Source organism: Arvicanthis niloticus, chromosome 11, assembly GCF_011762505.2.
Source record: "Arvicanthis niloticus isolate mArvNil1 chromosome 11, mArvNil1.pat.X, whole genome shotgun sequence".
Classification (NCBI taxonomy): Eukaryota; Metazoa; Chordata; class Mammalia; order Rodentia; family Muridae; genus Arvicanthis; species Arvicanthis niloticus.
In genome coordinates, this window is record NC_047668.1 from 43,890,062 (window position 1) to 43,915,095 (window position 25,034).

General features: G+C 46.1%; 1 protein-coding gene across 1 annotated transcript; it reads left to right on the plus strand.

Moving 5' to 3' along the window:
• Positions 1–24,731, plus strand: Trib2 (tribbles pseudokinase 2). The gene is made up of 4 exons (XM_034514358.2): positions 1–96; positions 280–1,683; positions 6,764–7,056; positions 22,364–24,731. Exons 2-4 carry the CDS (start codon positions 1,414–1,416, stop codon positions 22,830–22,832), a joined length of 1,032 nt encoding a protein of 343 aa, XP_034370249.1. The 5' UTR covers positions 1–96; positions 280–1,413; the 3' UTR covers positions 22,833–24,731.
• Positions 24,732–25,034: the final 303 nt, after the last annotated feature.

Genomic DNA, 25,034 nt, shown 5'->3' on the forward strand with positions numbered 1-25,034 from the left:
GTGACATTGAATGGGGAGACCGAGCGCGAGCGAGCGAGGCGCGCGCGCACACTTACGCGCACACACAGCCGGGCTCGCTCCGAGATCCCCGGCCACGTAAGTAACTATTAATACCGCCTCGCCCGGGGATGCGGGCGTGCTGAGCGCCGGGATTGGCCTAGGGCGCCGTGGCCATCCCCTTTAATTTTTAAATACACGGTCCTCTCTTACTTCTGGGTGGCAAGAAAAAAAAAAAAATAAGAAAAGAAGACAAGCCGTCGATTTTTATTTTTCCTCCAGAACAAACCCCGCCGTGCAATTTGGTCTCCAGGCATCGGGAGACAAGAGTGGTTTGCAAATTGTTCCAAGGCTCAAGACCCAGTTGTGCAGAGGAAAAGGAACGCCGCGGGTTGAGAGTCCTGGAAGCATCTGCTGCCAGCTCCTGCAGGACACCCGGGAAGCTCCTGCTGCTGGTCCCTCCGGGTCACCGCCCGCACTTCTTACTTCATCGGAGGAAGATCTGGGACGTGAGCCGCGACAGCAAGAGCTAGTGCTGACTGCGCGGGCTCAGCTTTGGGCTTTGTCGCGGTACCTGTGCCTGCTCTACTCCGCACTCTGTACTTAGCTTTTGCAATCTTTTGTTGCTACTGCTGACCGCCCCAAGTTAAATGCTCCTTTGCTATTTTGCTTTTTTTTTTCTGTCTTTTTTTTTTTTTTTTTTTTTTTTTTTTTTTTGAGAGCTCTGCGATTTTTTGGAAAAGCCTCAGACGCCATCTACAGTTAAGACTTAGGTAACTGCCTTCTCTAGCACCCCCTTCCACGCCCCCCACCCTTTCCACCAAAAAGGGGGGGTGCTGCGCGGATTCTGGCTGCCGCGCGGCGTGAGCCGGTAGACCCGTGCTTATTTCCTTTTTCTTTTTGTTTGGTTTCTAACGCGTGGAGGGCGAGCCGGCGCCGCGCGCTCCCCGAAGACTGCACAAACTCCACGCAGGGCTCCTCCGCCCGGTCCGCGGATCCTCAGCTGGGGATCGCTCAGGAGCCGGGCGCTGCAGCTCCGCACCCCAGAGGCACGCTCACTCGTCCAGGTCCACGCTGCGAACAGAGACCCACTGGCTCCAGAGTGCGGTTCTGCACCGCGCTGGCGGCTTCTGGGTAACAAAAGGACCTGAGTTGTCCGCAGAGCGAGCACCCCCGGGAGCGGGGCTCGCAGCCGGGGACCAGCCCTGCGGCTCTCATCTGGGGGCTAGCTCCTAACTCTTCCTCCACGGAGCCCCAGACTGCTCCCCTCCCTTCTTGATCCTTTTAAGTCGGTGGCACCCAGGCGCCTGCACCCGCGGCTCATCCATCTCTCCAGCGGGTTTTTTTTTTTTTTTTTTTTTTTTTTTTTTTTTTTTGGTTTGTTTGTTTGTTTTGTGGTGTGCGATCCCCACACTCATGAACATACACAGGTCTACCCCTATCACAATAGCGAGATATGGGAGATCGCGGAACAAAACCCAGGATTTCGAAGAGCTGTCGTCTATAAGGTCCGCTGAGCCCAGCCAGAGTTTCAGCCCGAACCTTGGCTCTCCGAGCCCGCCCGAGACTCCGAACTTGTCGCATTGCGTTTCCTGCATCGGGAAATACTTACTGTTGGAACCTCTGGAGGGAGACCACGTTTTCCGCGCTGTGCATCTGCACAGTGGAGAAGAGCTGGTGTGCAAGGTAACCAGCCCAGCTTTGCTTTTGCGTTTTGTCTTTTGCTTAAAAATAAAATTTAAATCATCCCGAGTCCTTTGCTAGGGGCCGGGACGGTGCGGGTGGTCGCAAAGCTCTCAAGTCCAGGGGCGAAAGATTCTTGGGATCATTATGCGTGGCCTCGTCAAACCGGTTTATTTGTGTGTCTGTCCACGTTCGACTAGTTGCGAAGTTTTCAGACCGTTTCAGACAATGGGGCGGGTTGCAGCGGGGGCGTTTTGGGGAGATCCGGGGAGGGAGGGCGGCGAATCTGAACCGGGGCACGGACACGCGTGCCCTAGGAGGCTCGTAGAGCTCTGGTGCACAGGGCTGCTTCCCCTTGCCGGGGCATTTCTCTCTCTACGTCGATCCCCTTTCCCTCTCTGCAAGGACTAGGGAATCCCCGGTTGGTTTTCGGACGCAGCTCCTTCGGTTTCTTTTGTAGCCATTGTTCTTAGCAGCCTGCAGGTGTTAAACCTTTGTTCCAAAGGTGGCCTTTAAAAAGAGACACAAAAAGTGTCCCCTCTGGCTGAGCCCAAGGCTCTAGCGGAGGGAAAAGGGGTTTTAACGCTCTTTCTTCTGCCTGAAGCCTGGAAAAGAAGGTTGTAGTGAAAATTCGCCCCTTGCGCACCTTTGGGTGAACAACGAATCCTTTGGGTCTTTTTTGTCTAGGTTTCATCGCGTCTTCAGACTCCCTGACTGCACACCCCCATTGTTGCTCCCCCTGCGCCCACAACATCACCTTTGCCTGTTTAGAGACTGCCCTTTGGAGCCCCCTGTGCTAGTACTAAGAAGGGCACTTCAATTTCCTTTTTGTCTTTGACCCTGAACAGTAACTGGTTTGTGTCTCTGTGTGTCTGTGTGTCTTTGTGTGAGCTCACCAAGTACCAGACAAGAGGACCGAGGGAGGATAGTAACAAAATTTTTGACTACAGTCAGTTTCCTACTGTAGTGGAGAACAGGACTTCCCAGAACTAGATGTAGATCAAGAATACATTACCACTTAATTTTTTTTGTTCTTCTCGTTTGTTTGTTTATTTATTTATCTATTGAGGCGGAAGTGCGACCGGGCTGTCTTTGAAATGGGTACTGTGCACATCTGTGGTACACATACTGTATTACACTTGCCTCAATTAATCACTGGCTGCTTTGTGAAATCACCTTATTCCATTCCGTGCTGAGTTGGAGCGCTTCCTTGCAAAAACCGGGTGGGCGAAGATCTTCAGGCAATTCTGAGATTATTTATTTCCGAATTTAGAGGAAAACCAAAGACTCTTTAAATATTTCTGTTTGCATGGACTAAGTGTCGGGGTTTTTGCATCTTCTCCAAGTTACTGTAATCAAGAGCAACTATGGCCAGCTAAAGCATTAAATTTAGTAGGCAACTCGGAGTCTGATTGGAGCCCTGCACACTGCACAATAGGACAGTCATCCTTTGAAATGAATGAATTCCACTGAGCTGTCATTCTCCTATGAAATATGCACCATCATCATCCCTCCTCCTTTTGCTCAACTTCAGAACAGCATTTTAATATATTTCTCCCCCAAAGGCTGGAGATAATTTTCTGTAAAAACTGTCTGTGGCCAAATTCTGCAAGAGCATCTTGCTATTCATTCTTTGTTTAAAACTAGGGTTGTCTCTGGCCTCTCTTCCTTCTCCTTTCTGATCTTTCGAGACATATTTCACTCTAGGCTGACCTTATAGTGTCATTTTCAGACTTGCTCCCTGCCCCCAAACTGTACTTAATCTGTTGGTTTAGTTATTTCCAAGATTGAATCAGCTCTTCACCAATTACAGTGTGGCTGCAAGTGGATTTAAGTGCGGTATCATTGTTCTGTTTGACAGAGGTCATCCCTTTACGACTCCAGAGCTTCTGTTCTCCTGCCTTCTTCCCTGAGGAGATGTGGGTGGCTTCTACAGGCATAGCTGTGTGCATCCCTCTCCAGGAGAGTTTTATGAGGGTGATGTTATGAACTGCCCCAATATATACACTGTAGGCTCTTTAGCTCCATATAGGACTCAGAAACCTCCACATTGAATCCACCTCCTTTTGATGTCTTCTCATGGGGTTCCTGTTTCCTAGCTTCATGTTCATGCAATAAAAAGTACAGAAGTAGAAAGATTGTGTTTACTGTGGAGGATTCATTAGAGTATTCTGTCAGACAGTCTTTGTAGTGGGGAAGGAGTGCAGGGAAGAGCTTCCAGGGGCATAAACAAAATCCCCCAGCCTGATGATTGCCTCCACGTGCCTACTTTAGTTAGCCAAAGTAGGGAAGGATCTTTAGGGGGTCTTTAGCTGTTTTCACAAAAATTCTTGTAGCTACTGCGCAGAATGACATAATTACTATCTTGGCAGAGTGGGCACTTTTTCTTTTTTTCTTTTCAGACATGATGAATGTGGCCTGATCTTAGGGCCTTATCTGAACTGTCACATTATATAACCAAAGCTCCCAATTAAACATTTAAAAGGAGCTGGCACCCAGGCCCAGGGCTTGATTTTTGCACTTGAGGGTGATGGTTTAAATACCAGTCCAAGCCTATAAATGCCTGTTATAGCCACTCATAAAAGTTTGGCTTCTTCCTGTTTAGGAAAATGTAAGCAGTTCTTTTAGTTTTTCATTTTCTGTCCACCATTTTGCATTCTCCTACAAAGGGTATGGCCACATTGGGAAGCTGCCATGAATTTGTTTTGCTACTTTCATTTAATTCCCTGTTCATTCAGCTTTTCAGCCGTGCTGTGGGAGAGCAGGCTAGCCATGCTGAGCAAAAGGTTATTTTATTTTATTTTTTTGAAAGGCAACTGGAAACAGGAAGTGTATTATAAATAATCAGAACGGTAGGCCATGGCGACAGAACCCACAGCCTGATGCTTCAGAACAAATCATGCTTGTTACATAATGCAGCTTGTTGACATTAGCCTCTGTGTGTGTGTGTGTGTGTGTGTGTGTGTGTGTGTGTGTGTGTGTGTTTTCCGAGATGAAATTGCTGAGGCTTCCCCGGTTCTGTGGCCTGTAGCCTATATGCTAAGGTTGACTCAAGCATTTCAGATTCCTAATTGAGCGGGCCACTGAGGTCGCTGCTCTGAGGTCATCATTTGACAGTATCAGGGTGTGATTTGTGGTCTCCAGGGAGCCTGAAGCATTCATTCTTAAATTCGAGGGTGTAGTGGCAGCAGCTGTGCCACTTTCCTGAGATACCTCATTATGGCTCATTCACAGGCTTACTGTTGACTTTGCTTCCTCAGCCCCAGTTAGCACCAGCCTCCGTGAGGTGCTTATTGTCCCTGTTTGACTCACAGGTTTTTTTTTTTCCCCTTAATGCTCAGTTACTTAACTCTTGGAATTTTATATTGCAGCCTGTGTTTCCTTGAATGGGCTACAGAAGGCCCAGGAATTCCCTCAGAAGGATTCTAGGGTAACACGTGCATTCCAGACTGGGCCTTGTTAGCAAAGTGAAGCGAGACGGAGGTTCCTGGGTGGGATCAGGACCCACAAAAGGTTGTGATGTCTAGGTTAGGGTGTTTACTATACAAAGAAGGAGGTTCTTTGTGCACGCTATCCATGCTATCTATCCTATTCGGATGAATGGTGGCCCAACCAGAGTGATAAGCATCACGCAGGAAGGATTTTTTTTTCTGCTCCTCTCCTACCACACTCCGAATACTGCTGATGAGGGTCTCATTGGGACCCAGTGACACGAACTCACTGCTACTCAGAAGATGGTTAAACCGTTTAGATCAAGCCTGCCTGCTTTTAAATGAACCCTGCCCCCACTTCATTCACCCCATACCACTTCCAAATAGCTCCCCCTTGCACATTCTCCTGAGCAAGGGAAACCCCATTCCAACCCTAGGTGCTGGTATAGCTGAGCAACTACAGGCTTTGAAGTAAATGAAAAGCTTCCTTTCCACCCTTACAATCTTTCTGTTGTGTTCGTTTCTTAGATCTGTTCAGAAGGTATTGATGGTGCATTTTTCTTTTTAAGCAACCGTGAGGTGGCATTTCACAGGCTAACTCTGATTCATAGAAAATCATTGCATAATTGATTCATTGAGTTAGATATCTGCAGAGGGAAGAGGGAAGCCAGTCTGGCTCTCTATGGAGAAGGCCCCTGTGCTAATCCTAGAGCCGCCACTGGGGGCAAGAGTTTAAATTTGTTTTCTGTGCCTCAGTTTGCACATCTGTAAAATGAATTCATCACACATAGAAGACGATGGAGATACCTTGATAGTAAATGAATTAACTGTTCCTTCATGTACATTTTCCTAAAGTAAAGAGATGCTCGTCTTTTTCCTGAGGTCAAGTAGTTTTTTTTTTAATTTGTATTTTTTTGTATCCACTTTTTCTATGAATAATGTAACTGTAGTAACTATAGGGAAGAGTAATAAATAATATTTGGGCTTAGGTGATAGCTCAGACAGTAAAGTGCTTGCCATACTAGCATAAAGACTTGAGTTAGATATCCAACATCCACATTTAAAAAGCCATGTGTGATATTTGTGATATCAGCTCTGGCAAGACAAGGACAGGAAGATTTCAGGGCTCCCTGGTCAGCTAGGCACACCAAATGGGTAGGTTCAAGGCCAATTAGAGACCCTGTCTTAAAAAACAAGGTGGATAGTTTCCTGTAGAGCCATACCTGAGATTGACCTCTGACCTCTACACAGACACAGAGATACACACACGGATATAGACAGACAAGATACAAACAGACAGACAGACAGACAGACGACACACACACACACACACACTGAATAGTAAAAATTAGCAGTTTTCTATTTTTCCTAGACTCTCCCCAACACTGAATCAAGTTTCATTTATCCATGTTATGCCATTTAAGCTTTGGAGGTTCAGAGGAATCAAGATATGTTTTTTTGTTTGTTTGTTTGGTTGGTTTGTTTTTCCTGCACTACACTACACAGCTGGTAGCAGACAGAACTGGTGTGTAGGGTCTAAGTTTCATACTCTTTATGCCATGTCAAAGCACGAGCCTGTGGGAGGATTCAGCATTCTGCAGTTGAGGTCATAGGAGGCACCTCTGACTGGGATCTTGTCAATTCTGTCCTAGGTGTTTGAGATCAGCTGCTACCAGGAGTCCCTAGCCCCCTGCTTCTGCCTGTCTGCCCATAGCAACATCAACCAAATCACAGAAATCCTCCTGGGAGAGACCAAAGCCTATGTGTTCTTTGAGCGAAGCTATGGAGACATGCATTCCTTTGTCCGCACTTGCAAGAAGCTGAGGGAGGAGGAGGCAGCCCGACTGTTTTACCAGATTGCCTCGGCTGTGGCCCACTGCCACGATGGAGGGCTGGTGCTGCGTGACCTCAAGCTACGGAAATTTATCTTCAAGGATGAAGAGAGGTAAGTGGGGCTCGGCCCATGCAGGTGTGAGTGTGTGTGTGTGTGTGTGTGCGCGCGCGCATGTACACGCATGAGAATATGATATGATAGGGTGCCTGCATCTTCATCTACAGGGAACCTGTTCTGATGCCTGTTGTCCAGGTGAGGGTTAAGGTAAGCAGAACAAAGAGAGAGTATTGTGGTGTCCCAATGCCCTTGGCAAACAAGGAACTACTGTCATGAAACATTCAAAATCCAGGGGGATAGGGTAGTCTATGACCAGCTGAGTGTGTGTGGTTTTTATGAAGAATTCTGAAGGAGGCTGCAAACTAGTGTGGCAGTTTCGAAGTCAACAAAAACTGGTTTGTGAAGGCTTCATGCCACCAGAACACTGACTACCTAGAGGACTTTGTTTATAGTCCTTTCACTCCCTCAATAGCTGTATCCTATGCACATAGTAGGTGTGCTTCACAGGCTTGCAAGTGAGCATCAGAAATAGATAGACCCCAGACCTGTCAAACAGCTAGAGGTGAGTCCTGGGTCCTGTGAGATATGGGAGAGTATGGGGGTGGGGATTGCCGGTTCTCACTAGGTCTTGAGTAATCAAGAAAGGTTTCAAGGGAGAGAGAAGCATGGCAGCCTGGGAAGAGTTGGCAAGCCAGGTGAGGAGCTGCTGGTGTGAGTTCAGGAACCAAGGACGCCTGGTTATCTCAAGAAACATCTGTTCAAGACACAGGCATCTGGGCCTCATTCATGGTTACATCGTTAGCTCATCGGGTTCCATGTAGCCAACCTGGCCTGAGCCCAGCTTTCTCTTCACTTGTAAAACGTCTTTTTAAGAATGTAGTTTCTTAGAGGGACACAGGCAATGTCTTTAGTCAGTAACACCTACGTGTTCCTTGTGCCCTGCTGGAATGACCCACAAATCAAAAGCCCCCCGGAATAGTGCCCCAGGAATTGTTTAAAAGACTCCACACACCTGAGTCCATGGAGTCTCAAATCTTGACCTTGGTCATTCTGGACTGGAAAAGAGGGCAGGAAAGTCTCAAGGCTAGGACCATCTGATGGCAGTCTGGTCCACTTCCTTCAACCCCTCACCCTGTTGACATTTCTTTGGTACTTTCTGTAAATCACACAAACCTTGGGGAGCAGACCTTTCTGCTTTCTATTTCCTTTGACATCCAGCTCAGTGGACTGTGATATTTTCACACTATTGTTTACAGAAATCCATTGTCCCCCACCCCCATGAGCTGGAGCTAGTGAATTGTACTTTTATGTCCCTCCCTCCCTCCCTCCCTCCCTCCCTCCCTCCCTCCCTCCCTCCCTCCTTCCCTCTCTCCCTCCCTCCCTCTCTCCCTCCCTCCCTCCCTCCTTCCCTCCCTCCCTCCCTTCGTCTCTGTCTCTGTCTCTCTCTCTTTCCGTATATCTATATATCTATATAGCTATTTTTTCCTCCATGGTTTGAACTAATTGGAGACTTAATGTTTGGCAAGCACTTGGGGCTTAGCAAAGGAAAAGAGCCTGTTGTTACTTAAGCCAAATGGAATAATTTCATGGGTGTTTATAATCCAGCTGTGTATACAGCATGCAGAAAGCTTCTGGGCTTCCTGTGCCTATAAAGGTTTGGTTTTTTGCATATTTTACCCATGGGGGTGGGGTCAGTGGACACTAGCAACTTCGGCAGCTAATGTCTTGGTCTTTGATTAGATGGCTTTACTTAAAACAAAGTGAAGAAGCAGGCTCTCCTAAGAATGTGGGCTATGCCGACCTTTTCCTTCTCCAGCTCAGATACTCCAGCCCTTGGAAATTAGACACAGGGACATGGTCCTTATGCTTTTGTCTTTAATAATTGTCATGACTTTGGGCTGCTGCCACCTCTCAACCTTATGTTGTCATGGCTTTACCGTGAATGTTCTTCACTCGTTTTCAGTTTTCACATATATATCTCTTTTGTTTTTTGAATGGTCTCATTTGAAAGATGAATATAGATTGGCCAAAGATATTCCCTTTACCATCTGTTCACTTAGAAAAGTAAGAGGCAGTGTTTACTGACCTCCTGTGATATAATCATAGGTCAGCCTACTTAACACTCTCTCTCTCTCTCTCTCTCTCTCTCTCTCTCTCTCTCGCTCTCTCTCTCTCTCTGTGTGTGTGTGTGTGTGTGTGTGTGTGTGTGTACATATGTGTGTTGCAGCAGAACAAACCCTCTTTGTGCATTATAGGCTGGCACTCCACCACTGAGCTACATCCCAGCCTATGTACATTTTATAAGCAGTGGCTCTGAAAGCAGAAGTGTCGAGGTCTCAGAATTAACACCAAGAAAATGCAGAAGGTGGATGAGCTTCTCTAGGAAGTCAACTCAGTGGTCAGAGACTCCATTCCTCTGCCAGAGCACATGAGCCCTCAAACGCTGTAGACGTATCTCACAGGTTCTGTGTGATTAAAGGTTACTTTAGAGACCTAGTCGGGCATCAGTGAATATCAGGGTGGCACATCCCAAGGTCAGACCCATGGCAAATAAACATTTCTGAAGTGAGCCAAAGGAATGTAGATATTGTCATGTGACAGAAATCTAGAGCTTGACCTGGAGGCAGCCCTTGTCTAATTTCCAACCCTTTCTTCCTTTGTCCTGTGGACAAAACTCTGAAACAACTAACTGTAAGGACTACTTTGGTGGACTCCTCATTTACTTATTCAAACACCAGTCTCCTTCTCTCTCTCTCTCTCTCTCTCTCTCTCTCTCTCTCTCTCTCTCTCTCTCTCTCAGAGTTTTGCAATATAGCCATGCTACTTTGGAATTCAGGATCCTCCTGCTCCAGCCACCCAAGTATGTAGGCTTGGGCTCCACCCCTGATTCAACCTTCTCTTTCCTGATCTAAAGAGTAGTAGAGGGTAAAGCCCTCCTGAGGCAGAATTGGCTAAGCCCCACTTGTGTACTCTTGACTGAACCCAGAGCTATCAATGAAGATTCTTGGTGGAGCTGTCTATGCTTTACACACAGTATGTCATTTAGATGGTACCCAAGGTCATGTGCAGACTCAAGGGCAGTTATACCTACTGCTGTGGTGTTGGGATCATCAATAGCTTGTCTTCAACTGATTTCCTTTGGCTTTGATTTAGGTTCTAGATTCAGGTACAATCATTGAGTCTCTCTAAGTGTTTGTAAGCTATAACCTCCTCAAGACCGACACAGTCATTGCTTCCCTGGAAGGTGATTAGCATTCAGCGAGGTGACAGTGTGACCTGCATGCAGAGCTGCACTTGAAGTCATTGGAAAACAAAATAAAACAAAACAGGGTCTTTATGCATGAACAGTCCAGAAGCCTTAGTGGGTTCATAAATGATGAAGTCCCTCTTTAGCAGTCACAATAGTTCCTTCTAGTGTAAGGTTGATTCTACCAAGACTGGGGAGAGAGTGGTATTCTTCAGAGCAGACCTCCTCCTGTGTGTTCACTGTGACAAGCCACCGTCACTGAAACTCATTTTGAAGAAAGGAATCTCAAGCCTTCATTGAACTTGCCCGTGGCAAACTTCAGTGAACCCTTTGCCACCTCAAGCCTGCAGAATCCTGCATGACTTCTCCCAGATCTGATAGAAGGCAGAACATCTACCCATATTGCCACAGGGGATCTCCCATACCTCCTGGCCTTCCTTACCCTGTGTGTTTTGTGGGACCTACTTCATCACGGGATCATATTGCTAGAGACCATGTGTGTATACTTCCGCTGGGCCTCAAAGAAAGGCCCGAGCTTAGAAGTGAGCCAGAATGGCTGCCTGGGTTCTAGCCCCTGCTGTTGCACTTACTAAGAAATTTCACTTTGACAGAACACCTAGCCTGTACACCCAGATGACCTCACTATAAAATGGTCTAGGAATACTCTCCTTATAGAAGGAAGATGATAAATGTTGACCTTGGCTTCTTCCAAAACTGTTTTCCTGTGCACTTTTATATCTTTGCACCAAAAGGCTGCTAAGGAAAGTGGTGGAACTTTGTTCTGTCAGTGACCTTTGCTCTGTTTTGTCCTGCTGGCTTCTTCTCCTGGGACAAGTCTTCTTGCCATCTCCAGGCTCCACCCCCCTCCCCCCCCCCCAGCCTCAGATCAGTGTTTACATCTCTTAGCACAGAAATGTCCCATGTGAACTCAGAAACTTGGTTTCTTACATGCTACTGCTCTGGCCCAGAGATCTTTATCTGTTAAGCTTTCATTTCAGCTCCTCTGAGGAAGCCTATTTTTATACTGGGCTCTGAGATCTCTCTGTAGGCACTTGGTGGCTGGGGGAGGGTGTGCAGGTGGGTTTTGTGTAAGAAGTGCAGCTCTTTATTGGGGATCGCCTTCCTCTCTCCCCCCACAGCAGTGGTCAAGGCCATCTCTCTGAGGCGCTGCTGTCTGTGTTGGCTTTTCCCTTAGATCTTCAAGTTGCTCCCTCCTCCACTGAGGTTGCTGTATCTAATAAAGGATTCAGGGCAGGCACCGGAGCCCCAGAGGACAGGCTCAGCTTTTCTTTCAGTAATATCTATATATAGGTTTGCAACTTGTAGGTACTCTATTTTAGGGAAGTTCTCTCTCTCTCTCTCTCTCTCTCTCTCTCTCTCTCTCTCTCTCTCTCTCTCTCTCTCAGCTTTGATGAGACAAAGCTTCCAGAAAATGTTAATATTTAGGTAGACCAATTATGTGTCCTTGTGCCTATGCCAACTCTTGGGCAAAGTTGTCTTTTTATTGTACTTCTAACATGCTTTCTATGATGGCTAAGCGTCCACAAGTGTGTGTGTGTGTGTGTGTGTGTGTGTGTGTGTGTGTGTGCATACATGTGCCTGTGAAGGCCAAAGATCGACTTTGGGTGCTATTTTTAGGAGCCGAAAGCCAGGAGTTGTCTATCTTGTCTTCTGAGAAAGGGTCTCTCACTGGGACCCGAGGTTCAAGGTTCGCTAAGTAGGCTAGGTTGACTTGGCAGTTATCCCAGGGATCTGCCTGCCTCCACTTTCCCAGCACTGGAATTAGAAGTACACCCCAATCTGAGGTTTTTGGAACTCAGATTCTCAAGCTTGCTCAGCAAACACTTTAAGGACTGACCTACCTCCTATGCCCTTCCTACTTCCTACTCTATTTTCATGGTCCGACCTAAATACTCCTTACCAAGCTGCCCTCTGTTTCTCTGGCATTGCTGGAGTAGTGAGCTTCCTGGAGATCTCATTCATGGCTTCCAGAATATGGTAGGCATTGCTATTTGTTGAGTAAATGAGAATCTCCTTTTTTGGGTAGGAACAGCTCAGATTGGATTCTAATGACAGGATGAGAGAGACAGGGATAAATAGAAATCATTTAAATGTAGGTCGTTGCCTAGAACGGGAGCCCAGAAAACTTATGGATCCCCATGGAGACACCTTTCAAAGAGAGCTATTTTCAAAGTTGCACATTGAGTGAGAAATTAACCCATTGCTGCTGTCTTGGTTTATTGATTTATGCCTAAGGAAGGCTTATTTAAGATCTTGTTTTCAGCAGACTGAAAACCGTTTAGTACGGGCTTTGTTCATCCCAGTGAGAATTGGCCAGTCTTCCCAGGGCGCTTTCCTTAGAAGCAGCCTTGTGTCTAGCAGCCTAGCTATGCATTGGTAGAATGTACTTCTATGCTAGACTGAGTCCTTCAACTGATGGGAGAATCTGAGGCAAAGTAGGAAGTTGGCACAGTGGTGAGAGAGCTTAATTCTTCCACCTTGTCCTAAGATCTCAGCTTCCTCTCTTGTTTTTTTTATAAGTCTTGTTTTTATTTTTTTATTGGATATTTTATTTATTTACATTTCAGATGCCATCTTCTTTCCTTGTTTCCTCTCCCTAGAGAACCCCTATCCCATCTCCCCTCCTCCTTTTTCCTTTATATGCCATTTTAATTACATGCAAGTATTAAGGTCAGTTCTAGGTTGAGGAACTAGCAATACAATCGATGCAAATAGTCAAGGAACAAGCAAGACAATAAACATAAATAGTCAAAGAACAAGCAATGTGTGTGTGTGTGTGTGTGTGTGTGTGTGTGTGTGTGTACATGTGCCTATGTCTGTGCCAGTGTCTGTCTGTGTGTATGTGTGTTTACATCTACATATGGATTTTTGCCACACGTGCTTGGTTATCCATCTAGGCCAGGAGAGGGCATTGGAGCTGGTGGAACTAGAGTTACAGGTGGTTGTGAGCTACCCAAGTGTGTGCTAGAAAGTGGATTGGGTCTTCTGCAAAAATAGCAAGTGCTCTTAATTTTTGAACCATCTCTCCTGCACTCTGAAACCCCTCCTCCCTCTCTAGTTAGGGTCTTGCTGTGTAGCCTTGGTTTGCCTCAAACCTGCAGTGATCTTTGTGCCTCTGTCTCCTTAGCGGTGAAGCTATAGACATGCACCGCCATGACTGCATGATGTCTTCTCTGTAATTAATTAAGGATGGCGTATGTAAAACCCCCAGCACTGAGCCTATTACACTGGCTGATCTTAAAGATACCATTGCCATCCCTGCTTCCAGCCACTGTCAATGGGATTGCGTTTTATGATTCTGAAACTTGGAGATTCGTTTGTTCATTGAAGGAATGCTTGCTAAGCACCAGTCATATGCTAGACACTCTAGATGCTGGAGACTATTATGCCAGGAAAGCCGGGGTCTTGTTTTTATAGTAACCACATGAATCAAAACGACTCTATCCTAACTACTGCGCTTAAATAAACTCACTTCTAGTTAGTTACCATATTTATTTATGTTTGTGTACTGAGTGTGTGTGTGCAAGTGCACACATGTGATGCATTCAGGCACATGGATGCTGAGGCGCACATATGGACATCAGAGGACAATTTGTAGGAGTCAGTTCTCTCCTAATACCATGCCAATTCTTGGGATGGAACTCAGTTTTTCAGACTTGACAGAAAGTGCCTTTAACCATTGAACCATCTTGTTGGCTCACACTGTCCACACTTGCATTAATGAAACTTAAAGCCATTTAGCATAGACTTTGTACACTTCTAGATAAGAGAGTTGAGGCTCATGATTTTCCAGCCAGGCTTCTGCAAGCTTTTAAACCAGGGAAACTAGCTGTAAGTCTATACTCTAAAACACAAGGTCAGCTTCAGGTACCATCCTCCAAATCAAATGTGTAAGATACTGCCTCTTGAACCCAACTCTCTAGAAAGAATTTTGTGGCATAGTTAGACAAGTGTACACTTATGGCACCAACACCCGCTGTCTACCTGAAGCTCAGATTCCCAAGGAATTTTGACATTTATGGATGGTACCACCAGTTAACCAAAACCACAGGCACTCCTGTTACTCCATGGGTGGCTTCTGCTGCTTTTACAGAACTGTATGATATGGACTTAGCATTATAAGTATGTAATGAATGACAGTTGGTGAAGTGGATGCATCAATAGTCCCTTACACCCAAGAATATACATATTATAAGAAAAATCCCTATCTGTGTTGAATCAGAGGTAGAAGGCAGTATGTAGAAACATGTTTTAAATGTGCTTTTCTCAGTCCTTGTGGGGCTTTCTTTAACCGATGGAAGAGTCTAATTTGAGGTTTGAAATATAGAATTCAATTTGAGTATAAGAAAGCCCATAATGGGAAAGACAATGAGATAGGCAGCTCACTATTTCAGCAGCAGGAGTATAGAATAAAGAGCCACCTGAGGAGAGAGGGGGCAAGGAGAGCTGTTTAGGGTGGGGCTCATCTAGAGAACTGGTAATGAGACTAACAGGTGGCCTTGGATATATTCCCTGATCTTGTCCTAGACCTGAAACCCACTATGGGTTTTTCTAAGGCAACTACTGGAACCATATTTGAATGGCAGAAAGTGTACAAGGAAGACAACTAGGGATAGTGAGACTGGAAACTGCTCTCTACATCCAAAACACATCAATACTAAAGCCAAGAGCATGACTAGACTTTTTGGTTCCCTGAGCTTGCTGGTTATGTGCTAAGCCATCTGTAGGGATCCCTGGTTTTTTTAGGCTGCCTGCCAGGTGAAGCATCTTCTTCTGGCCCAGGGAGTGCTCAAGGCTTAGAGGGGAACTTTCAGGTAGAGACTCAGCCTGAGGGTACACTGGCAACACCACAGGGCACGCTCACAAGCACTGATCCTGGAGACGCTTTTCCAAAAAGTGAGTCAGTCGATTGCTCTGGGGTAGGACAGATCCTTCAGGAGCCACTTCTAAGTGCAGGAAGCAAGTGGTGAATGGGGAATCAGTGTGGCTTTGTGTTCTAGCTCGGGATTTCCCTGTCTGTTTCCATGGTGACAAGAGTCACGAAGCCCTCAGGGCTGCAAGCTGTGGTTTCTGTGGAATCTTCCAAGCAGTAGAATGACACTCCAGGTGGAATGGCTTCCCCTGTGGATCCGGTGGCCTCAGTGAGTCAGAGGTGTGCCCACAATGCCCGAGGCTCCATTGCAGTGGGTGTGGTACTCAGGTGCCTTCCTCATCTCATCTATGTCTTGACAGGTCCCTTCCCTTTCTTAGCTGCCAGGGTCTCTCCAAATTGTCTTGTGCATCCAATATGTGCAAACAACCAGTCCCAGGTTGTGTGCTGGTACATCATACTGTAGCATTGCTTCCCTGGCAGTCACCTGCCATTTGACATCTGTCTTGCACCATGGAGGGTTTTCTTGACTGTGTGCCAGCTGCCAGCCCTACTCACTCCTGAGCTATTCCAGACAGGAGAATCACAGATACTGGCCCTAGAGCAGAAATGGCTCACAGTTGATTACTGGAAAAATCTGTACATACATGAAACAAGATTAAATGAAGGATTGTTTAGTGTGATGTAGCAGCCTGTCCGGGCCTGGAAGAACTGCAGAGTCTGAGCCATGCTACCTACAGTGCTGGATGGTTCTTTCCCGGGCACCTTCTGTGACTCACTGTAGTGGGGCTTTTTCTTGCACAGTCGACCTGATTACTGAGGGTACACTTTCAGGAACAGAGTAAGGCCAGCCTGGCTGCAGTCGATCTTTCTTTCTTGGCTCTTAGTCTGCCAGGACTCTGAGGCTGACAACCTTCTCTGACCTCTTCTGCAGCTCTGAATGATCTCCTGCAACCGGATTTCCTGTCCCTGTCAGGCCCACTTTGCTGAACTCCTGGCCGAGCCCCACCCTGTCCCACCCTGTCCTCTCTTCTTCCTGCCAGGAGCTCAGGGTGAGGCTTAAGGGTTTTGAAAGCAAAACATGGTTTGCTGTTGAGGGATGGGCTCTCTCTCTCTCTCTCTCTCTCTCTCTCTCTCTCTCTCTCTCAATCTCCCTTCCTCTCCCTCTCCTTTCTTTTTGTTGTCATAGGTAGGGCACTATATTAAAGGATACATTTTTTTTTTTCCAGCTCTGCTCTTACTTGCCAGGCAGTAGCTCAGATTTTGCTACCTTGGCCTTTTTCATCTAGTAAATAAATGGGTCATTCCATCTCCACACCTCTATCTACACTCTACACCATGAACTCTTTCTATATGGCACTTAGTTAACTCATGGGATGGATTTGTATGTCAATAACTCAAGTACTGGATACATCTGGAACTGAAAGAGCCATGTCTCCATCTATTAAAAACTATGTCTTTGCAAACTTCTTCAGCACCTTTATTATTATTATTATTATTATTATCATGGTACCAAGATGTACTTGAAGGGGACAGTGACATTAGAATCTTCCTGATATGCATTCAGAGTCAGCTTTTTTTCAGTTAGCTTGGGTCTGTCTTAGGGTAGTTAATTCTCCGCCTCTGTTCCCTTATTTGATAGGAAGCATGTATAGCCTAATCCCCGTCTTTCATTGTTGATATGAGACACAAAAAGGCAGGCTGTTCAAACCCCAGCGCCTGGCTATTCTAGTCTGCCGTGCATGGGTACTGCTGCTTTTCAGATCATGGCATTTTGATTGTGAGGGTGTCCTACAGGAAGCATTGCAGCCTGACAGCTGCAGAATAATTAGGAATATAGAAGGCTAGAAAAGCCTTTTCATGTAGTTATTTGATCATGTTTCATGGGAGAGAAACAACTGAAAGAGCCTTGGGTTACATTTCCAACTAGATTTGGTAGTTGGAGGATATTTGGGGCCTGTGCTAGGGATTGGTGAGGGGAACCTGGTTTGGGGGGGCTCCTGTTACCCCACAGGTGCTGGGTGCTGGGAGAGGAATCAAATTCTGCTAGTCCTGGCTTCCCCACTCAACCCTGGGCTATGATGATACAGGCCTGGCACGAGGCTGCCTGTCATTGAGTATACAGGCTGCCTTCTTGTAAGCCTTGTGAGGTCTAAAGCGCCGCAGCTTGTTACCTTCTTATGCCAGAGACAAGACAGAAGCAGGCCCAGGGAAATCTAGCTTCCCTGGTCCAGTGCTGTCTGTCCCCGGCTTCTGCCTTCCTGGGAATTTATAGCTATTCCTTCCCCACTGTCCTTGTCTCCTCCCCCTGCCCACTATGTCACTTTCGTAAATATGTCTTCTTCATAAATCATCCCTATCTCCTCCACCTCGATAATGGACTTTCTGAGTTATCTGAGTGGCAGGGCTGAGCTGAGCATATATCAGGTAAAAGCATCTCAAGCAAGGGTGAACAAGTACAGAGGTCCCAGTGGAGAGTGTGGGCACAGCATCTCCTGTGGTCCCACCTGCCCAGGCTTGCTTGCCCCTCTGCCTCCAAGATTCAGCTCTGGGGTTGAGAGCGGGAGTCTCAGTCTAACATTTGGATCCGTACAGCTGCTACCATACTATCGGCATTTCTGCTACACAGGGCTCTCTGGGATAGCCTGTCTTGAGTTGCTTTATTTAATCCTCAGCAAAACAGAGAGGATGGTTGTGGCCTTACGTGTCGTGGACACATCCCTAGTGCCTAGTTTGGGAGCTCTATCTGAGTAAATGCTCCTGAACGTCTTTTAAATGCCTGAATGATTAGTGGGCTATTTGAATCACCAGGTCCACAGATGCTCTTGTTGGTTTTTATGGAAATCAACTCCTTTGCCAGGGAGATTCATCATCCCCCAGACTGTTTAGGAGACTTCAGGATTAGCCTGTTCATTCATGTCTACTCTGATCTCTGTCTTCCCTGCACTCAGTCCTGGGAAAAGAAGCAGAGACAGCTCCATTCCCGAGAGGAGATAGAGGGTCAGGCTTGGAGGCCCTGAGTAGATCCTGTGGTTGCAAAACAGGACCTCGGGCCCTGGGGCTGAAGCCCAAACCTCCTGTCTCACTTCCCTCTGCCCCAGCACACGGAGAACATCCCGGAAGATCAGCCTTTAAAGATAGAATCCAGACCACTTGCCTCGACCCTTGTTAGGAGTGATATAAACAAGCCAAGGATGTTCTGGGGAGAAACAAGGTCAAGAAGAGTCTCTGGGGCTGCATTTCTTTTCCATCCTGTCTCCGGGCTGTCTTCCTCTCTCCTCTCTCCTGCCTTGGATGCTGATGCTATGGAAGGAAGTAGAAGCTGGCTGAGTGTCAGTGGCTGAATTGGCTCCATGGGAAAAATGAACACCCAGCCCCCATATGACTGATTTGACCTCTGGACCTCGGGCTCCTGGTACACACACACACACACACACACACACACACACACACACACACACACACACACACCACACAAATCATATACCCTACTTATGTCATAATGTAAGGAAAACAAGATACTTAAACACATGGCTTGCATTAGGCATGTCGATGACATTTGACATTCGCACTTAGTAATTTTTAATGAACTTGAGCTTGAAGCTGACTTCGCTATGAGCTTTGTTATCTGGGTTGCCCTGGTTCCTAGGACAGTTCATTGGCTTCAGCACATGATGAGCCAAAGAGATCCAGCCGATCCCCACTGCATCCTCAGACCTTGTCTAATGCAACCCTGAAACAGCGGTTCTCAACCTTCCTAATGCTGCAACCCTTTAATACTCACTCTTGTTGTGGTGACCCCCAATCACAAAATTAGCTTCACTGCTACTTCATAACTGTAACTTTGCTACTTTTATAAATTGTAGTGTAAATATTTCAGGGGATAAAGGTTTGCCAACAGGGTTGCGACCCACAGGTCGAGAATGGCTGCAAAAGGGAAGGAGGTTGAGGTGTCCTGTAGATTGGCCAGGAGCAAGACAGCCTCAGCAGCAGGCAAATAGTTTTAGTATTCTTATTCTGTTGCATTAAGCATCTGCATAGTTTCTGAGTTCTTGTCTTGAGGTGGGGGAGACAGAGGGGAACTTCACTTGGGGGAGTGTTAATGGACAAGGTGGGGGTCCTGGCCACAGTCTTAAGCCCTGATTATGGGGTCACATACATGCTTCCATGATGAGGGGTCAGGGTACTTTGAATGTGGGCGTAGGAGTAAGTATAATTAGAATATACAGTTATAATGTGCAAGAGATAAACAGGGACCAGACTACAAATGTAAAGATTTAGCTTAACATAGAGTGTGTGGAGTTGAGAGGCTGCCTCCTGAGAAGGAGGAGAGAGTTCATTCCCTGAAGTCCTGTTCATCTCCCCTCCTCCCATCACTTGCCTGCTTTATGCACCTGTCCTGATGTCTACATAATTCTAGTTAGATAGGAGAACAGGGGCTCCTGTTTCTTTACAGCAGAGCTGAAACCCCCATAGTCAACACCTGCTTGTCTGTATCATTCATATAAGCTACATGGTGCCACCAGTGGGCCCAGGCATGTAAGCCAGGGCAGCAACAGATAGCAGGGCTTTCCCTCTGTATCCAAAGTGACTCTGTTTTGCTTCCACAAGCTCCTGGAGGTAAGGAATTTAGGGATCACCCTAAATGACCACCCAGTGAATTACGAGTTCCAAATAGCAAACCATGTAGATAGAAGTGAGCAACATTGCCAAGGCTGATGGGAGCTGCAGGGCAGCTTTGTGTAGGGCGCGTAAATTGAGACCCACTGCGTGTCACTCGCTTAAGCAGAGGCCTACTCACAGTGAACTTTCTATCAGCAAAAAAATGTTCTCAGTAGGGAGCATGAGAGGCTGAGGTCCCCAGAGGGACTGAGTGACACATTGCCTTTGAGGTGATCAGAAGAGTGTGTGACACAGACAGATTATGCTTGGAGGGTAGTGACACAGACATGGGATCAATCAGCAGTCATGACAAGGACACTGGCCTCCATATGGATGACCCAGGATACTCTTAGAGGGATTTGTAATGAGAATCCTACCCCAACCTGAACCAAGATTTAAACTTTTCCTTCTGAACTGTAGCCATTCACACAGAGGTAGGAATTACTTCCAAAGTTACAGTTCACAGCTACAGCAGTTGCCCTGCTGCCGAGTCAAGGAAGCTAAGCTAGAGGTGGAAGGAGCTGTTGAGGAGCTCTTGTGCCTGTGACTCAGGTTCCCCTCCTGCCCTCCCTATGGATTCATAGTCTCCTCTCTGGGCAGTTTGGAACATCTGGTGAGGCCGGTGGGAGGGTCACTGCCACCTGCCACTTCCTATTAGGAGAAATAAGCTGGAGAAAGAAAGATTTGTTTTTAATCAGTTCAATTCCAGATTAACACAGCTAGAGCTGCCTTGGTTTTGTAGGCCGTTCGTTTCAGGAGCATTCAAAAACGGGCGTGGGGTAGGGGTGCTGTAGAAGACAACTCAGCGAATGGCAGAGGAAATTACATGTTGCTGTGTATTTTGGAATGTTAAATCTGGGACAGAAACAGCCTGGTGCGAGTGGATGCAGGATGATTAGTGGATGTCATGAGAGTGAACCAAATGGATGCTCAAAAATGGTTATGATGGTGAATCATTTAAAGTAAAATTTACCATATTAAAAGAACAACCCCACCAAAGTACACACACACACACACACACACACACACACACACACACACACACACTGCCTTCTCCAGTACTCCTCTTTAAAGGGAGGTTGAGTGACTTAGCTGAAGCTGAACAGCTGGTGAGAGATAAGCCTGATGGGGAGTCTACACCCCTAAAGACCACACTGCCTGGGACAGCAATCAGTGCTTGATTTTTGAACCATGTTCATAGGAGATCCTAGAAGCAACCCATCTTTTGTCATCTCTACTCCAGAGCATCCAGCAGCTCTCCTTAACTAGTTGCCCTCAGTGACTTTTCAGACCACCTTGAGAGACTGAGATCTGTAGGTACAGGAAGGAAGAAAAGGGAGAAGATGAGAGGAAGATGGCCTTGGGTCACATGCTGTGAGTGATGACCAAGGTGGCCCCATTGTTGTTTGCCCAAACACTTTCGGTTGCTAATTTGAACTCTTTAGCTCATGTACCCAAGCAGGATGAAGGCCTCAATGTGTGTACTTGGAGATGTGGAGAAGTGATGTGAACTTGTGGGCCTCTGAAGTACCTTAGAGGCCCAACTCCAGCTACCATCTTAGCAGGACTTAGCTACCATCTTAGCAGGACTTCAGTAGTATGGTGAGAACCGCCCATTCAAAGAATGGTGCTCTGCTCTGCCTAAGCTGAAACCTAAGCTGGCTTCCAACTTGGTATGTAGCTCAGGTTGACCTTGAACTCCTGATCTTTGCCTCTGCCTTCCAAGTGTTGTGATTACAGGAGTGTACTGCCATGCTTGGCAACAGTTTGTTTTACACTAATATGATTGATCTAAAAAGTCATCTTATTTTTCCAGATTCTCTACTTTCACAGCATATGTCTTTATTTCATACTAAATGATGATGCCATGGGGACATGTTATGTTGGTGGTGTCAGCTAGATGTTAGGGCCTCAGAATGTCACATGCATTTCTCCACCTCTTCCAGTACCTCTAGGGCTTGCATATTTGTATAGATAAATTACTGAATTTCAGTGAATTGAGGAGTGGGATAAATAGTTTGAGAAGACTCTTGGGGTCACACTGCTATTGTCACCCATCTACCCAGGCACACAGTCATGTGTAATCATGCGCCTGTAATTAGTGATAGGTGCCAGGTCAAAGAGCTCAGGCTTTGCGAGTGTGACAGGCAGGACAGATCAGGTGAAAATCTGGAAATAAAGATGGACTTGATATTTGGATGCCAGGCTTAGATGAGTAGGTTGTGGAGACAACTTGAACTGAAATTGTCTCTGCCTCTGCCTGTGTCCTAAAGAAAAGCAGTGGGTACAGCTAAAGAACCAGAAGGCAAAGTAAGGAATTCTTATCCACTTCCCAGCTAAAAGGCTTCAAGAAAATTACTTAAACCCCCAACCTCAGTATTATACACTATGAGTGACATCTAACTTCTTACATGGATGGATGGTTGGATGGTTGGATGGATGGATGGATGGATGGATGGATGGATGGATGGATGGACAAATATTAGCAACCCTGATATACTGATGGGATGGATGTATCTCCCTCATCCTTAGGAGCTTCTATCTTTTTCTCTTTTCTACAGGACTCGTGTCAAGCTGGAGAGTTTGGAAGACGCTTACATTCTCCGGGGTGATGATGACTCCCTCTCTGACAAGCACGGCTGCCCAGCGTATGTCAGCCCAGAGATCTTAAACACCAGCGGCAGTTATTCTGGCAAGGCAGCGGACGTGTGGAGCCTGGGGGTAATGCTGTACACCATGTTGGTGGGGCGTTACCCTTTCCATGACATTGAGCCTAGTTCCCTCTTCAGTAAGATCCGCAGGGGCCAGTTCAACATTCCAGAAACTCTGTCTCCCAAGGCCAAGTGCCTCATCCGAAGCATCCTGCGACGGGAGCCCTCAGAGCGGCTGACCTCGCAGGAAATTCTGGACCATCCTTGGTTTTCTACAGATTTTAGCGTCTCGAATTCGGGATTTGGTGCTAAAGAGGCGTGTGACCAGCTGGTGCCAGACGTCAACATGGAGGAGAACTTGGACCCTTTCTTTAACTGAGCTCAATGTCCAGGGACACATAGCAGGTACCAGGAGCAAGAGAGAGCCCCAGAAAGGAGTTCTGGGACACAGGTGGCCTGGCTGAGAAGCAAGACGAACACTCATATTTACACATTTCTTGGTTCAGAGAAGGAATATGTTCTAAGAGCTGACGGAACACATAGTGTGGGAACAAGACGTGTGGGATGGGGGTTGGGTTCAGATGGATGGGAGCCCCTCCCCTAAGCTTCTCTTCCCTGGGGTAATCTGGGAGTCCCACTTACCAGTATGGCTATCTGGTCTACCCCACTTTTCATTTTGTTCAGAAATAGTTGCAGATCTCGATAGAATCGAAACTCTTCTGCCTCAAACACATACCTTGGCATTGCACTGTTAGCATTTAACTTCTTGTTATGATTCAGGGAAGGGACAATTGATCGAAGATTTTTTGTTTTGTTTTGTTTTGTTTTGAACAGGCCAACCACCTATGTAATAATTAATAGGATTCACCTAAAAAAAAATAATAATTCGGTGCACACAGACTTACCGGAAACCTGGGTGCTAAACTAAAAGAAAACAAAAGTTCCAGTTGTCGTCTCTCATTCGCACTTTCCAATTCATTTCTTCTAAATAAACGATTTCCTATTCTTTTTAGGAAGTGACATATTAACGCTTTGCTCCCTGAAGGGGGAGGAGGAGTCTGTTCCTCAACAGACGGCTCTGTTTTGTATCAGCTGGTTTTTGTAGCAGGAACCTATTAGAAGTCAAACTTCCAGATGTATTATCACAGTCCAGGGGAAGAAGAAAGGAAAAGAGAAGAAAAATCCAACTCCTTTCTGGTTTTTGTTCTTTTGAAGGAAGAGAGTTCACATTATAGACATTGCTCTCTGCTCCAAATACAGTGAGGGGTCCCAGAGGGCAGGCGCCTCCTGGAGTCAGATCTTTTTGATGATGCTGATCTCAACGTTTTGTTTTTGCTTTATGGGAAACTAGTAAAATGAGACAGGTTGTCCCATGTGTATAAAATACAGGGCAGCTATTTCCTTGTCTTTGCTAAGAATGATCCTTTGGGCTTGGAAAGGCCCTCTGGTTTTGAAGAGAAAGAGTAAAAGGGCAATAAGCCAAAAGCCAGGATGATATACATACAAACAGCTCTCTGTCCCAATGCGCACCTTGTATTTATTAAGGAAAATGTCACATTGTGATGTATTAAGCCAGTACTTCAATTACGGGTCAACGGGATGACATGTTACATGCTGTAGTTTAACATTTATAATTTTGTTCCCCTGTTTTGAGTATTTCTGTCCCTGGGATAACCTTTTATTTGGCTTTCTCTAGGTAGCCTTATTTGATTTCGAGTGGCAAAATATTTTCCTTTTGTACTCTGGCTTTTCTATTGCTGTATGATACAGAACTCTTTTGGCATAAATATTTGTGTTCCCAGTACCTCAGTCGTTTGGGTTTTACTGCCTGCATATGTTTTGTGAAATGGTCCTGTTTTTTGGGTAGGTAACACGTGGACTCTAGTATGTAAATGTTACTTGAATCTGTGCTTCACTCTAGTATGTGGCATGTGTGTGCGGACTCTTGGATGCTTCATGCCTACTCCACTGGAGCCCCTGTCCCCAGGAGGGAAGCTTCCCCATTGATAATCAGGAGACAAAGCTGCCATGGATTTACCCTTGATTCTATTTTGATAATGGAAGATACACAGAGAGGGTTTTTACTTTCAGAAGATGGTGCTGTGGCAAGAAGGACCTTTTATTGTCCCTCTCCCCTGTTTTTAAAGTCCTGGGTGGGAGGAAAGATTGGTAACATGCATGATGGGGACTAATGGCCTCTGGTGCTTTGTCCTGTATTTGGTTTAATGTTTTTGTCCTAATCTCTTCAATCAATAAAATTGTGCGTATTTAACTAAAAGTCTGGGGTCTAGAAAAATGATTTTTCTGCCAATGTGTTCGTGACCACCACATTCCAAGGATGAAATCCATAATATGTACCCTTTCCAGTCAAACTAGCATTCATCTACCTCTCTGAACTGGGACAGACACTGGCCAATGTAGATGTAGCAGCTCACAATTATCCACCATGTCACTCCTAGGAAGGATAAATCATATTCCACTTATAGTTGTTTGTTTCCTCAGACACACAAGTGTCTTGTCAAAGATGAAACAGCCCAGAGGTGTTAGAGGTATGACTGCTGGTCCATACATCTATTTAATT